This window comes from Acanthochromis polyacanthus, chromosome 24 (assembly GCF_021347895.1).
Source record: "Acanthochromis polyacanthus isolate Apoly-LR-REF ecotype Palm Island chromosome 24, KAUST_Apoly_ChrSc, whole genome shotgun sequence".
Taxonomy (NCBI): domain Eukaryota; kingdom Metazoa; phylum Chordata; class Actinopteri; family Pomacentridae; genus Acanthochromis; species Acanthochromis polyacanthus.
This window is the reverse complement of record NC_067136.1, coordinates 4,318,884-4,335,573: the sequence shown is the minus strand read 5'-3', so window position 1 is coordinate 4,335,573 and position 16,690 is coordinate 4,318,884. Positions and strand designations below refer to the sequence as shown.

General features: G+C 43.6%; 1 protein-coding gene and 1 long non-coding RNA gene across 2 annotated transcripts; one reads left to right on the top strand and one right to left on the bottom strand.

The window, feature by feature from the left end:
• Positions 1–1,531: 1,531 nt before the first annotated feature.
• slc25a11 (solute carrier family 25 member 11) lies at positions 1,532–10,697 on the bottom strand. Its single transcript, XM_051944489.1, has 9 exons — positions 10,387–10,697; positions 8,082–8,234; positions 7,603–7,720; positions 4,098–4,186; positions 3,935–4,025; positions 3,668–3,758; positions 3,357–3,456; positions 3,227–3,278; positions 1,532–2,092 (listed from the first exon to the last, which is right to left on the bottom strand). Exons 1-9 carry the CDS (start codon positions 10,680–10,682, stop codon positions 1,937–1,939), a joined length of 1,146 nt encoding a protein of 381 aa, XP_051800449.1. The 5' UTR covers positions 10,683–10,697; the 3' UTR covers positions 1,532–1,936.
• On the top strand, positions 2,099–3,219 carry LOC127532590 (uncharacterized). The gene is made up of 3 exons (XR_007940097.1): positions 2,099–2,781; positions 2,826–2,997; positions 3,084–3,219. It is a non-coding gene; the product is annotated as an uncharacterized LOC127532590 (long non-coding RNA).
• Positions 10,698–16,690: the final 5,993 nt, after the last annotated feature.

Sequence of the window (16,690 nt, the reverse complement as noted above, 5' to 3'; positions counted from 1 at the left end):
GATGATATACCACCACATAAAGATATAAAACATCCTAAATAATAGATGATATACCACCACATAAAGATATAAAACATCCTAAATAAGATGATATACCACCACATAAAGATATAAAACATCCTAAATAATAGATGATATACCACCACATAAAGATATAAAACATCCTAAATAATAGATGATATACCACCACATAAAGACATAAAACATCCTAAATAATAGATGATATACCACCACATAAAGATATAAAACATCCTAAATAATAGATGATATACCACCACATAAAGATATAAAACATCCTAAATAATAGATGATATACCACCACATAAAGACATAAAACATCCTAAATAAGATGATATACCACCACATAAAGATATAAAACATCCTAAATAAGATGATATACCACCACATAAAGATATAAAACATCCTAAATAAGATGATATACCACCACATAAAGACATAAAACATCCTAAATAATAGATGATATACCACCACATAAAGATATAAAACATCCTAAATAAGATGATATACCACCACATAAAGACATAAAACATCCTAAATAATAGATGATATACCACCACATAAAGACATAAAACATCCTAAATAATAGATGATATACCACCACATAAAGACATAAAACATCCTAAATAATAGATGATATACCACCACATAAAGACATAAAACATCCTAAATGTGGCATCAAGACATAAAATGATCAAAGTACAGCCCAAATCAACCACAAAATCAGAAAAAATGCAAGACTGGGATGTAAGAAGACATAAACCGACCACAAAAGGAATGGGCTCATTTAAAGTTGAGGTGTGGACCTCTGGTGTAACTGAACTGTTTACGTTTATCTGAGGCTCAGGACAGAACTGAGAGTCTGCAGGACTTCAGTGTCTCTTTCAGCTCCAGTTTTATTTGTATTTGTAGCATTTTTTGCACTTGATGGATGAAACTTTCTTTGCGTATTATTTTGTTTCGCCCAGCCTCGGGGTCACTGAATGTAACATGAAGTTGTCATCCTGTTGGAGCCTCAAGCAGCACACACCACAGCTTCTTCTAACACAAAGTAATAATTTAATTCCAATAAACGAATATTAACAAAGGTTGTATCAAACAAAACATAAAGAGCTTGAGCCAAAATTACTAAACAAAAACCACACTAAACTTCCTGAAAACAAGTGGGAACAAATGAAACAAAAAGTGGCAGCTCAATCTCTGTCTTCTCTTAAACAAATAACAAATCACTGCTGCTGTGTGCCGGTTGGGACTCTTCACAGACTCTCTGACCCCCCGGAAATGACGTCATCTTCCTCTTTTCTGTCCGCCCTCCAGCAGACTGAGCCAATCCGACACCGGTCCGTAAACGTGGCGACCAATCCTGTCAGCGGCATATCACAGTCTTATTCGCATACAGGATTGGTGAAGTACACAGGACACATACAGCGCAGGAAAAACACAACCATAAACAACAGCAGTCATAACACGTTTATATTCATTTCATTTACAGGACAAAATGAGGAAAACAAGCTGATTCTCAAAACTCTTTATTCATCCATCCGATCCAGGAAGTAACCAGCTGTTACCATGGTGACACATCCATCCCATGATGCCGTGTATTTGGGTGAATCACACTTCTACAAATAAGACTTCACATTATTAATATTAATGACCTGCTTTATTTATGTTGTGATCTTTACAAAAAGAATCAATCAGCCAGTCGGACCGTACCAAGTCAGCCAGCCTGGGGGGTAGGGGTGATGTGGTACGACCCGCATGACCTCACAGGAACAGTTCATGAAACACTGTTGGTTCAGAATGAGGCGAGTCACAGTCCTGGTGTGGTGTGTAGGTGTTGTGTCGGTGTTGTGTCGGTGTCTCGGTGTTGTGTAGCATTGTGTAGGTGTGTAGCATTGTGTAGGTGTGCAGGTGTGTGTCAGCGGTCCAGGACGTAGGTCTTGTAGAGGCGGTTCATCTGCTCCAGGAAGATGAAGGTGAGGACGGTGTGAGGTCCCAGCCTGGCGTAGTACGGAGTGAAGCCTTTCCACAGGGAGAAGAAGCCCTCAGAGCCCACCACCCTGAACAGGACCTCCTGGAGACACACAACAACACAACGTTAACACAACAATAACACAACCATCATCCATCCATCAATCAATCCATCATCATCATCCATCCATCATAAATCCATCCATCCATCATCATCATCATCATTCCATCCATCCATCATCATCATCATCCCATCCATCCATCCATCCATCATCATCATCCATCCACCATCATCATCCATCCAAACAGTTTGAGAGAAACTTTTCAGGAAGAAGTTTAACTTCTAAAACATTAGTGTCTGTTATTGAAACAATTTTCTTCAAAAAGAGAAAAAAGGTAACATCTGTTAAAATGAATATTATCTGTAGAAAGTCTAGAAGTAGACAGGTTCCAGTTATCTGGTTATCTGTACAAGGTCTAGAAGTAGACAGGTTCCAGTTATCTGTTATCTGTACAAGGTCTAGAAGTAGACAGGTTCCAGTTATCTGTTATCTGTACAAGGTCTAGAAGTAGACAGGTTCCAGTTATCTGTTATCTGTACAAGGTCTAGAAGTAGACAGGTTCCAGTTATCTGTTATCTGTACAAGGTCTAGAAGTAGACAGGTTCCAGTTATCTGTTATCTGTACAAGGTCTAGAAGTAGACAGGTTCCAGTTATCTGTTATCTGTAGAAAGTCTAGAAGTAGACAGGTTCCAGTTATCTGTTATCTGTAGAAAGTCTAGAAGTAGACAGGTTCCAGTTATCTGGTTATCTGTACAAGGTCTAGAAGTAGACAGGTTCCAGTTATCTGTTATCTGTAGAAAGTCTAGAAGTAGACAGGTTCCAGTTATCTGTTATCTGTAAAAAGTCTAGAAGTAGACAGGTTCCAGTTATCTGTTATCTGTACAAAGTCTAGAAGTAGACAGGTTCCAGTTATCTGTTATCTGTAGAAAGTCTAGAAGTAGACAGGTTCCAGTTATCTGTTATCTGTACAAGGTCTAGAAGTAGACAGGTTCCAGTTATCTGTTATCTGTAGAAAGTCTAGAAATAGACAGGTTCCAGTTATCTGTACAAGGTCTAGAAGTAGACAGGTTCCAGGGCCAGAGCTGAACCATCTGTGGAGAACAGGTTCTTCAAACTGAACGTTTCTGTTGAGAAGGTTCAGAAACTCGAGAAGACGTAAATAAAGTCCACTCACCAGACCGTTCTTATACTCGGGCTTCCCGTCAATCATCCTCATGTTCTGGATCCTACCAACACAGAGAACATGATCAGAGTCCAGATACCTTCACCTGGACCTCCACCTGCTCTGACTGGTCGGTTCTCACCTGGTCTTCACGATGTCCACGGGCATGGAGGCTGCCGTGGTAACCAGGCCGCTGATCATACTGGCACAGAAATGACACAGGATGTCGTCTCCGAAGTATCCTGGAGAAACAAACCCACTGTGGATCACTACAACCCACTGTGGATCACTACAACCCACTGTGGATCACTACAACCCACTGTGGATCACTACAACCCACTGTGGATCACTACAACCCACTGTGGATCACTACAACCCACTGTGGATCACTACAACCCACTGTGGATCACTACAACCCACTGTGGATCACTACAACCCACTGTGGAGCCTTACCTGAGTCTAGCAGAGCCTGCTTGGACTGAGAGTAGGAAGCGAGCTGAGCAGCGTTGACCACCACCGCCCGGGCCATGGTGGGAACACAACCCTGGAGAACAGAGGAACAGGAGGTCACCATGTGGTAGGAGATACCACCACCAGGAACAGAGACAGGACACTCTTTTCAACATGCTTATACTTCTCCAAGTCTGGAGCTACAGATTTAGCTCAGTGTGTGAAGATGATGGAGGTGGTGGTGATGATGATGAAGGTGGTGCAGCTCACCCTCCACAGTGTGGCCACGCCTTCTTCTCTGGTGATCCTAGCAAGGGCGTTGAAGACGTTGGAGTAGCCCCTCCTCTGGTCTGGAGGCAGCCTGCAACACACAATAATCAATCAGTCAGTCATCAATCAGTCATTAATCCATCAATCAATAGATGGTCCTCACCGTCCATCAGCCGTCATCCTGATCAGAGCGACCTCTGCTGGAGTTCCTACAAACGCTCCTGTAGCTCCAGCTGTCATCCCAATCAGAGCCTGCAGGGGGAGCAGCACCAGTTAGACGAGCACAATACCAGTTAGACCAGCACAATACCAGTTAGACCAGCACAATACCAGTTAGACCAGCACGTTAGACCAGCACAATACCAGCTAGACCAACACAATACCAGTTAGACCAGCACAATACCAGTTAGACCAGCACGTTAGACCAGCACAATACCAGCTAGACCAGCACAATACCAGTTAGACCAGCACAATACCAGTTAGACCAGCACAATACCAGCTAGACCAACACAATACCAGTTAGACCAGCACAATACCAGTTAGACCAGCACGTTAGACCAGCACAATACCAGCTAGACCAACACAATACCAGTTAGACCAGCACAATACCAGTTAGACCAGCACAATACCAGTTAGACCAACACAATACCAGTTAGACCAACACAATACCAGCTAGACCAACACAATACCAGTCAGACCAGCACGTTAGACCAGCACAATGCCAGTTAACCAGTCTGGCAATAGCTAGAACTGGTTTCAGACCAGTTTAACACTCTTAACACAAATTTATGCCAGTTAAACAGCAGCCTGCAACCAGTTTAAACCCAAGTCTAAAATTAGTCTACATCCAAACTTAAAACCCGGATAGAACCCAGTTTAAAATCATTCTGAAACCCAGTCTAGAACCCAGTTTAAAACTAGTTTAGAGTTTAGTCTAGAACCTAGTTTAAAATTGGTAGTGTCTACAGATACGGACCCGTACCCGTAGCCTTTGGCCTACGGATATGGCACTTTCCCTTAACATAGATATTAATGAGCCGGCTGATGAACGCGCTTCGTGATTGGCTGGTAATCCGACGTACATAATTATTAATGAGTCGGCGACGCTGATGAAGGCGCTTCCGTGATTCGAGGTGAATCTGCGGAATGAATGGCGGAACTAACAGCCAGCAAACTATAAGTATTTTTTTACCTTCAAAAGTAGCGACAGACTATTACATATTAACAACCTAAACAAAACCCTGACGTATTTTCTGCGTCTGTCAACACAGACCCTGTCACAGTCACTTTAATGTTAGCGGACTCTGTTGAATGGCTAAGTTACATCACCACAAACAAATCTCACAATATCACAGTAAATCGAGTTTGTGGTTTTTTTAAATTCATGCCGAATTAAAGAGCTGCTCCTCACCATTCACGAGTGTTTGTTTCATATTCGACATCCTTAACTTTATCTTGTAAATTAGCGTCCGAAATTAAATGGGAACATTTGCAATGGAGTTCGTCAGCCGCTTCCACCACTGAACGTGGTAAACTAATTAATAGGAGCTGGACTTCAAACAATTTAGACACGGCGTCTAAAAGCGTAAAAACTACAATGTCTACGTAAAGTGTGAGAGGAGACGGTGTATTTTTGGTTAAATTATACAATGTTCGCCGTCAAAGTCATTCATATAAACTGCCTGTAATGTGCAGCAAATAGTAGTTAACTGGCGCCAGCTCTTCAGTGACCTTAACGGGTCCGTACCTCTAGTACAGATGCTATGGGTACGGGTCCGTACCTCTAGCATCAACCTTTAAAATTAGCTTAAATTCAGTCTAGAACCTAGTTCAAAACTACTTTAAACCAGTCTAGAACCACTTTAAAACCACTCTAGAACCCAGTTTAAAACTACTTTAAAATCAGTCTAGAACCCAGTATAAAACAGTCTAGAACCCAGTTTAAAACCAATCTAGAACCCAGTTTAAAAGCAGTCTAGAACCCAGTTTAAAATCAGTCTAGAACCCAGTTTAAAACCAGTTTAAAATCAGTCTAGAACCCAGTTTAAAATCAGTCTAGAATCTAGTTTCAAACCAGTCTAGAACCCAGTATAAAAACAGTCTAGAACCCAGTTTAAAACCAGTCTAGAATCTAGTTTCAAACCAGTCTAGAACCCAGTATAAAAACAGTCTAGAACCCAGTTTAAAACCAGTCTAGAATCTAGTTTAAAACCAGTCTAGAATCTAGTTTAAAACCAGTCTAGAACCCAGTATAAAAGCAGTCTAGAACCCAGTTTAAAACCAGTCTAGAACCCAGTTTAAAACCAGTCTAGAACCCACCTACTAATTTGCATAGGAATTTCAAGAATGTCCGACGGCTGCAAACACGATTATACAAACACTATACACCGATGGAAAGCTTAGATTCTCATGAATCCGCCGGTATAAACCACTTTCAGATGCGATTACCACAGCGGGTGAGAAAAACACATTTGTCCGACAAAAACAAATATTCATCCATCCGTTCTCTATACACGGCTTCAACGTACACAGCGCGACTCACATTTCCGGGTTCATTATTATACACAAAAAAAAAGATTCCACAAAAAACGGTCATAATCCAACCTTTTACATCAGATGACACAAGCCAGTAAACTATTTTGTCCAAAACATGTCCTGAAGTCGGTATAAAATCCCCGAATCGGTCCTTTTCAAGGAAATGCACCTCGCGATGCCCGTCCAATATTCCCTGTATTTTTCGTAATTTTTTTATTTAAAAATAGAATATTAGCGATTTTTGTAATGAAAACGGCTGGAAATGACTGAAGTTTAAAGGGTTAAAACCAGTCTAGAACCGAGTTTAAAATCAGTCTAGAATCCAGTTTAAAACCAGTTTAGAATCTAGTTTAAAACCAGTCTAGAATCTAGTTTAAAACCAGTCTAGAACCCAGTTTAAAATCAGTCTAGAATCCAGTTTAAAACCAGTTTAGAATCTAGTTTAAAACCAGTCTAGAATCTAGTTTAAAACCAGTCTAGAACCCAGTTTAAAACCAGTCTCGAATCTAGTTTCAAACCAGTCTAGAACCCAGTTTAAAACCAGTCTAGAACCCAGTTTAAAACCAGTCTAGAACCCAGTTTAAAATCAGTCTAGAACCCAGTTTAAAACCAGTCTAGAACCCAGTTTAAAACCAGTCTAGAATCTAGTTTCAAACCAGTCTAGAACCCAGTATAAAAGCAGTCTAGAACCCAGTTTAAAACCAGTCTAGAACCCAGTTTAAAACCAGTCTAGAACCCAGTTTAAAACCAGTCTAGAACCCAGTTTAAAACCAGTCTAGAATCTAGTTTCAAACCAGTCTAGAACCCAGTTTAAAACCAGTCTAGAATCTAGTTTCAAACCAGTCTAGAATCCAGTATAAAAGCAGTCTAGAACCCAGTTTAAAACCCAGTCTAGAACCCAGTTTAAAACTACTTTAAAACCAGGCTAGAACCAGATTAAAACCATTCTAGAACACTGTTTAAAACTACTGTAAAACCGGCCTCTGATCCAGTCTAGAACTCAGTATAAAAACAGCCTAGAACACAGTTTAGAACCAGTTTAGAACCCAGTTTAACCCCAGCTGAACACTAATGAAACCCAGGGCTGTGAGCTGGGGACCGACGGTTCTCCTTCAGACCGGTGGAGAACCAACCTTGAGGAAGAAGTTTGGTGGTCTTCCGTCTTCTCCAGTCATCTTCTCAAACAGGATGGTGTAGATTCCCAGACGGGTGGTGGTGTAGGTGGCCTGACGGAGGAGACCTGCAGACAGCCTGATGGAGACAAAATAATAATAAATATTAAATATCAATAACAATAAAGGTCCTGTACCCTGTGTAGATGAGGTGATTGTTAATAACATTATTAAGGCAGGAGGCCCAGAGGAAGACCAAAGAGGAGGTTTATGGATGTGGTTAAAGAGGACATGAAGGTAGTTGGTGTGAGAGAAGAGGATGCAGCAGACAGGGTTAGATGGAGGCAATTGATTCGCTGTGGAGACCCCTGAAGGGAAAAGCCCAAAGGAAAAGAAGAAGAAGAAGATTAATTATAATATTAATAATAAAGGTCCTGGAGCCTGTGTAGATGAGGTGATTATTAATAACATTATTAATAATAATAATAAGGCTCCTGTACCCTGTGTAGATGCCTCCAACTCCCTCGTTCTTCAAGATGGAGAACAGAGCGTGGAAGCTGGTCTTGTATTCTCTGGCCTTCGTCCCCTGACCACTCAGCTGCATCCTGTTCTTCACCAGGTCCAACGGCTGGACAAATACTGTAGCTCCCATCCTGCAGGGAGACAGGTGAGAGACAGGTGAGAGACAGGGGACAGAGAGGTGTAGTTAGATGTTGGAGCAGCTCCAGTCCTGAAAGGAGAACCTGTGATGTAAGTAGCTTTGCTTTGAGAACCAGCAGCTGATCAGTAATGAGATTAGAGAACAATCAATGGGTCTGTGATGTCAGAGGGTCCACCATCAATAGGTTCAATAGGTTCAATAGGTTATCAGCTGGAGCTCCATCAGCTCAGAGTCCACCTGCTCCACCTCTGGATGTTCACTTTACAGAACATCTTATTAATGACGCCTTCACTCTGGTTCTACTAGTTCTTCTCCATCACCTTCATTTCAGTCATTTTTAGAGGGGCTTTTCAATGTTCCCTTCATTTACTTTATTTCTTTTTTTCTTAAATATTTTTGTATGATAATTATTTTCTTTATTTGTACCTTTTATTTTTAAATCACTAATTTCATTCCGTTATTCATGAACATGTTTTCTTTTGAAGTGATTTTGATAGGAGTTTTTCATAGTGCATGTTTCAGTTTTGATTTGTTTCCTTTATTGCTTGTTGATTTACTTTTACTGACACTGGTTCTTGCTGTTTGACTTTTTACCAGTATTATATTTTCTTTGTGTAATTTCACTTACTTGAATTTAACTGTGACATTAGGTCTGCTTTCATTCCTTTGTCTCATGCGGTTTCTTTTTATTCATCATTAGATTTTCCGTAGATGGTTACCTGGCGACTCGCTGCAGCTCAGATCACTGAATCCTGACATTTCACATCCAGGTGAAGACACTGGACGTCGGTTTAGAACAAATCAAGAGGGATAATTCCTCAGAAATGTAATAACATTAAACCTTTCTCCAGCATGTGGAGCAGACGTTTTGTTCCTGTAAGTCAGCCAGCATGTCGGTTGGTCGGTGTGTGTTCAGGCTCCTGTCGGGAAGGACGACTTTAGACGGGTCACGACATTTACAGGAGCAGCTGCTGCACACAAACTGTCTGTCTGTGGACGTGTAGACAGTTTAGTCTGTCAGAGACACAAACACACCACAAAGACGCATAAAACCACCACACAGAGACACAAAACCACCACACAGAGACACAAAACCACCACAAAGAGACACAAAGGTCCCACAGAGTGAGAATATAACAACAAAGAGATGATGTCGGCTCCAGCTGAGGTCTTCCATCTGCAACTGAAGAGGAACAGCAGCTTCTAGTTCACATCCAGAGGAGACTAAAGGTTGCTAAAGTGTCCAAACGTTGGACTAAGTGTTTCAGTCGGGACCAGAACTCCAGAGTTCAGGTAATCAGGGTAACTCCAGGTTAGACTCTGGGTTTCCTTCTGGCCAGGTTCATCTCCATGGCAACGGATGCTGAACATCTAACCTGAGATCAGTGGGATCATCATCAGGAGCTCACAGCAGAACATCAGAGCTGCTGAAGATTTGAAGCCATCTCATTGTTCTGTGTCTGACTCGAACAGAAACTGTCCTCTGTGCTCTCAGCTAGCATGCTAACAGTCTGGAGAGGAGAAAGCCAGGGTCGTCCTGGACAGCCCTGAACTCAACTGGAGTCTGGGTCTGTTTATCCTGTTAGCATGAGCGGTGGTTAGCACTAGCCTGCTAGCATTAACCTGCTAGCTGTCCCACAGGACACCAAAACAAACAGCAGTTCACACATAGCTTCAACATGCTAACGTCAGACCTGTTCCAAATATGCTGTATACTTGAACTCATTCTGGTCTGGAGGACCACGGCTGTCTCCCTCACACCAATGTCCTGTCCTCCTGTCTCCCTCACACCGGTGTCCTGTCCTAGGCTGTCCCCTGACAACAGTCTCCCTGTCCTAGGCTGTCCTCCTGACAACAGTCCGCCTGCTGGGAGCTAGCTGGTGGGACCGGGTTGATGCTGACCAGGTGGACACGGTTCAGAGAGCTGATGGAGACACGAGAACTAATCACTGTCAGCTAGTGTTAGCAACTAGCGTTAGCAGCTAGCATAGCAGCATTTACAGCATAACGGCTCGTTATTAAACGGAGGTTTCGTCGCAAGAACGCTAATGTGTGTTAGCTCCTCTGTTGGCTCCTCTGTTAGCTGTTAGCTCCTCTGTTAGCAGCTTGACCCCTCTCATTAGCAGGTTAGCCTGACATCTTACCCGGCTAAACCTCCGAACAGGAATTTGATGGCCTTCGGAGAGGTCTTGGGCTTTGCCTCCGCCATGTTTCCCCCGGTCGGTCGGTGGGTCAGGGACCGGTTCAGAGTCCCGCTGTCTGCGTGCCTGTGGGCAGGTCGGTCCACCTGTTCTCTCACCGGGACAGCAGCAGCAGCAGCCGGGGCAAGGTGACTCTCTTTAGCGGTCACGTCGGGAAACACGAGGTCCGGCGGGCCAATCAGAAGGCGAGGACGAAACAACACGAAGAGTGACGAACGGCGACGATTATTTTGCTGCATTCAAATGTCCCACTAAAGCTCGTAAATCTGAACTCATACTACAAATATTAAGATGGCTGTGAAATTGTCGAAGTTTAAATAGTTAATGTAATATAGTGGAAACTACGTTGCTGTTAATAATTATAGTTGAATTAATCAAGAAAAATTCTGATGTAAGTAGATGCAAACAACCGTCCCTATGCAGGGACGGTTGTTTGATGTGGAGGTCTCTGACATTTCCGACAGTACCTGAAAGCAACTAAGGCATCATAAAATAAGAAATCTAAATTCAAATATTAACAAAAGTAGTGAAAGAATAATTGTTTAATTTTTTCCGGATCTGAAATACAAAGAGTTCTGAACATCCTCTGTATTGATGAACAAACGTTCTATTAACGTTAGAGGAGCGTTATTGAACATTGAACATTTCATTCAAATATTTAAAATAATAATAATAATAATAATAATAATGATAATAAAAGATTAGAACTTCCTGTGGGAACGTTCTCCGGGTCATCTTCATCACGACTTCACGTGAGACTCCCAAGTCTCCCCAGTGGAGCTTCAGCTGAAAGGAAGCAGCCAGCAGGTGGCAGTACGTCACCATGACAGTTCAACCAAAAGATTCATTAATATCCTGACTTAGAACTGGTCCCGGTTCTTCGGGGCCCGTGGTTCCCATTCAGATGTGGTCAACAGCACAACACCTCTGACTTTTAAAGGTTCTGGAAACAAGTGGTTCAAACTGCTCAGCAAACCAAGAAGAACCAAAACCTGCAGCCAAAAGAAAGAACCTAAAGCGAAACACGGTGTTGTCTGACAGCTTCTGATGGAACTAAACTTTGAAGGGTCTGACTCTTGGCTCTGACATCATCAGGGCTTCAGGTGGTTGTTAGATGTTCCTGAAATGTCATGTATGAGCTGCTGTACATTCATTAAATAAGTCTAATTATTGCCTGAGTGTTGTTCAGAACATTTCCACAACATCCTCACAACATCCCCACCACATCAGGCTGGGGGTATATTAGGTCTCTCTGGACACCGTACGGTTGTATCTTAAATGTGAACCTTTCATTTTTTTGTGTTTTCATGCGTGATGTTTTGTATTATTTCCTGTTACTCATTACATCAGTGTGATTGTCCACAGAATAAATTCCAGGAATGTATTTTACTTCTATCTTATTGTGTTTCTATGTTTTAGGCACAACATTTCTTGTGTCATTTTGTGTCCTTCATGAATAATAATGTTCCATGTCATTGTCTCATCCAGATCCAGACTGGATGCAGAGTTTGACGGTTACACTTCCTCTGAACCGGAAAATAATTGGGCACATTTGAAAGGCGTATTTTCCTCTTTTTTTAACCACCAAATTGAAACCATTTCTAAATTCAAAGTGACAAAAAGAGAAAACCTTTTGATCATCCTTTAACTCGGTCTGTCAGATTTGCTGTTTCATTTTAAAAATGTCAACCTGAGAGAAACCTTGTGGATGAAATTAATTATAGCAGCATGGCTCAGAAACAAGTTGGTGGAGATCCAATTATCATGTCTGTTCTGTGACAGTTGTGACACGTATGACTCAGTATGTAATGAAAACCCACCGTCACTAACATGAAGCAGCGTGGCAGCATTCTGTCTGCAGGTGGTTGGTTCTGAGGACATGCACATGAACGAGCACGTGGCTGCTTACAAAATGTCTTTTGTCAAAGGGTAAAATGATTTCTACAAAATAATGTCAATTAATTAAAAGAATTCCATGTAAAATAAGTGATTGCAAAAGAATTCAAGGTCAAGTGTTCTAATGTAACTCATTTGGTCTAGAAGTCAGCAGTCCTTCAAATAAAGCTGATCTGAGGTCAGTGATTGTATGATAAAGACTCCTGGATCTAGAAGGTCCAGTCTCTGGTGGATCAGAACTCCTGGACAGAACTAAACCATGAAGGCTGAAGAACCAAGAAACTCTGAGGAAAGGTTGTTGAAAAGGTTCAGCCAGGATGATACAAGAACATTCAAAGTTCCTGAAGATCTCCTGGAGTCCAGTTAAATCCATCATTAAGAAATGGAAGGAAGATGGAACATGAATAAATTTGACTAGAAAAGGACGTCCTCAAGACCTGAGAGACTAGAGAGGGAGGAAAACCAAGACTCCTATGACTCCTCTGAAGGAGAAAGAGACTAGAGAGGGAGGCCACCAAGACTCCTATGACTCCTCTGAAGGAGTTAAAGACTAGAGAGGGAGGTCACCAAGACTCTATGACTCCTCTGAAGGAGAAAGAGACTAGAGAGGGAGGCCACCAAGACTCCTATGACTCCTCTGAAGGAGTTAGAGACAAGAGAGGGAGGCCACCAAGACTCCTATGACTCCTCTGAAGGAGTTAGAGACTAGAGAGGGAGGCCACCAAGACTCTATGACTCCTCTGAAGGAGTTAGAGACTAGAGAGGGAGGCCACCAAGACTCCTATGACTCCTCTGAGGAAGAAAGAGACTAGAGAGGGAGGTCACCAACACTCCAATGACTCCTCTGAAGGAGAAAGAGACTAGAGAGGGAGGTCACCAAGACTCCTATGACTCCTCTGAAGGAGTTAGAGACTAGAGAGGGAGGCCACCAAGACTCTATGACTCCTCTGAAGGAGAAAGAGACTAGAGAGGGAGGCCACCAAGACTCCTATGTGGTGGCGGCATCATGACTAAAGATGATGATACCGCCACAACCGTGCTTCATCATGATGCTGCCTCCACCATGCTTCTTCATGATGCTGCCTCCACCGTGCTTCACATCATGATGCTGCCTCCACCATGCTTTACATCACGATGCTGCCTCCACCGTGCTTCACATCACGATGCTGCCTCCACCATGCTTCACATCATGATGCTGCCACCACCATGCTTCACATCATGATGCTGCCTCCACCGTGCTTCACATCACGATGCTGCCTCCACCATGCTTCACATCATGATGCTGCCTCCACCGTGCTTCATCACGATGCTGCCTCCACCGTGCTTCACATCACGATGCTGCCTCCACCATGCTTCACATCACGATGCTGCCTCCACCATGCTTCACATCATGATGCTGCCTCCACCGTGCTTCACATCATGATGCTGCCTCCACCATGCTTCACATCACGATGCTGCCTCCACCATGCTTCACATCATGATGCTGCCACCACCATGCTTCACATCATGATGCTGCCTCCACCGTGCTTCACATCACGATGCTGCCTCCACCATGCTTCACATCACGATGCTGCCTCCACCATGCTTCACATCATGATGCTGCCTCCACCATGCTTCACATCATGATGCTGCCACCACCATGCTTCACATCACGATGCTGCCTCCACCATGCTTCACATCATGATGCTGCCTCCACCATGCTTCACATCATGATGCTGCCTCCACCGTGCTTCATCATGATGCTGCCTCCACCGTGCTTCACATCACGATGCTGCCTCCACCATGCTTCACATCATGATGCTGCCTCCACCATGCTTCACATCATGATGCTGCCACCACCATGCTTCACATCATGATGCTGCCTCCACCGTGCTTCACATCACGATGCTGCCTCCACCATGCTTCACATCATGATGCTGCCTCCACCGTGCTTCATCATGATGCTGCCTCCACCGTGCTTCACATCACGATGCTGCCTCCACCATGCTTCACATCATGATGCTGCCTCCACCGTGCTTCACATCATGATGCTGCCACCACCGTGCTTCACATAATGATGCTGCCTCCACCATGCTTCACATCATGATGCTGCCTCCATCGTGCTTCACATCAAGATGCTGCCACCACCGTGCTTCACATCATGATGCTGCCTCCACCGTGTTTCACATCATGATGCCACCACCACCGTGCTTCATATCATGATGCCACCACCACCGTGCTTCACATCAAGATGCTGCCTCCATCGTGCTTCACATCAAGATGCTGCCACCACCGTGCTTCATATCATGATGCCACCACCACCGTGCTTCACATAATGATGCTGCCTCCATCGTGCTTCACATCATGATGCTGCCTCCACCATGCTTCACATAATGATGCTGCCACACATTTTCAGGTGTTTTTGACATTTTTTTTTAGTCATTTTGGACAAATTTAGAGTCACTTTTCACAGATTGAAGGCATTCAGGACACTGATTAATTTTTTTTCTCCAGTTTTGATTCATTTAAAATGTTTTAAGGCATTTAGGACACGTATTGAGTAGTTTTTTGACACGTTTTCAGGTATTTGATACATTTGGAGTTATTTTTGACATTTCTTTGAATTCTTTTGGACATATTTTGAGTAACTCTTAAAGGTTTTGAGGCATTTAGAACATCTGTTGAGGAGTTTTTGACAGGTATTCAAGTGTTTTTGGCATTTTTTTTTACAACTAAACACTTGTCAGACACAGTGTGACCTGTTAAATCAGTAACGGATTGATTATTATATCAGGAATGATGCTGCTGGACACACTGCGGTCTAATTCCTCCTAATCCAATCAAAGCTGCCGTTCTCAGAGCTGCTGACTCAGGAGACGTCCTCTAATCCTCCACATGGATGCTGATGGTCCGGCACTGTTCTGTTTGTAGGTCCTGGAGACATCAGTCAGAGTTCTGGACACGTCCTAGTCTTGATGGACACGTCCTGGTCCTGATGGAGATGTCCTGGTCCTGAGGGACACGTCCTGGTCCTGATGGACACATTCTCGTCCTGATGGACACTTCGTGGTCCTGATGGACACATTCTCGTCCTGATGGACACGTCGTGGTCCTGATGGACACGTCCTGGTCCCGATGGACACGTCCTAGTCCTGATGGACACATTCTCGTCCTGATGGACACGTCGTGGTCCTGATGGACACGTCCTGGTCCTGATGGACACGTCCTAGTCCTGATGGACACATTCTCGTCCTGATGGACACGTCGTGGTCCTGATGGACACGTCCTGGTCCTGATGGACACGTCCTAGTCCTGATGGACACATTCTCGTCCTGATGGACACGTCGTGGTCCTGATGGACACGTCGTGGTCCTGATGGACACGTCCTGGTCCCGATGGACACGTCCTAGTCCTGATGGACACATTCTCGTCCTGATGGACACGTCGTGGTCCTGATGGACACGTCCTGGTCCTGATGGACACGTCCTAGTCCTGATGGACACATTCTCGTCCTGATGGACACGTCGTGGTCCTGATGGACACGTCCTGGTCCTGATGGACACGTCCTAGTCCTGATGGACACATTCTCGTCCTGATGGACACGTCGTGGTCCTGATGGACACGTCGTGGTCCTGATGGACACATTCTCGTCCTGACAGACATGCCCTTTTCCTGATGGACACGTCCTGGTCCTGATGGACACATTCTCGTCCTGATGGACACGTCGTGGTCCTGATGGACACATTCTCGTCCTGATGGACACGTCGTGGTCCTGATGGACACATTCTCGTCCTTTAGAGTCCATTTGGACAAATGTTGGGTCAAATGTTGAATGGTTTTGGACATAATTTTTTAATATTTTTGGACAAGTTTGGTGACATTCTGAACAATATTAGATTAATTTTGTTCTTTTTAAGACATATAATTTTGGACAGATTTGAGTCACTCTTCAAGATTTTGAGTCATTTAGGACAACTATTGAGGAGTTTTCCACAAGTTTTCTGGTGATTTTGGCATTTTTCAGTCATTTTAGACATTTCTTGAGTCAGTTTGGACAGATTATGCATCATTTTCAAATATTTCAATTAGGGCTGCTCAGTGGAGTAGTTGGTTAGCACTTTCGCCTTGCAGCAAGAAGATCCCCGGTTCAAATCCCCGGCCTGGGATCTTTCTGCATGGAGTTTGCATGTTTCCCTGGTGCATGCGTGGGTTTTCTCCGGGTACTCCGGCTTCCTCCCACAGTCCAAAAACATGCTGAGGTTAATTGGTTACTCTAAATTGTCCGTAGGTGTGAATGTGAGTGTGATTGTGTGTCTGTATATGTAGCCCTGTGACAGACTGGTGAACCTGTCCAGGGTGTCCCCTGCCTTCA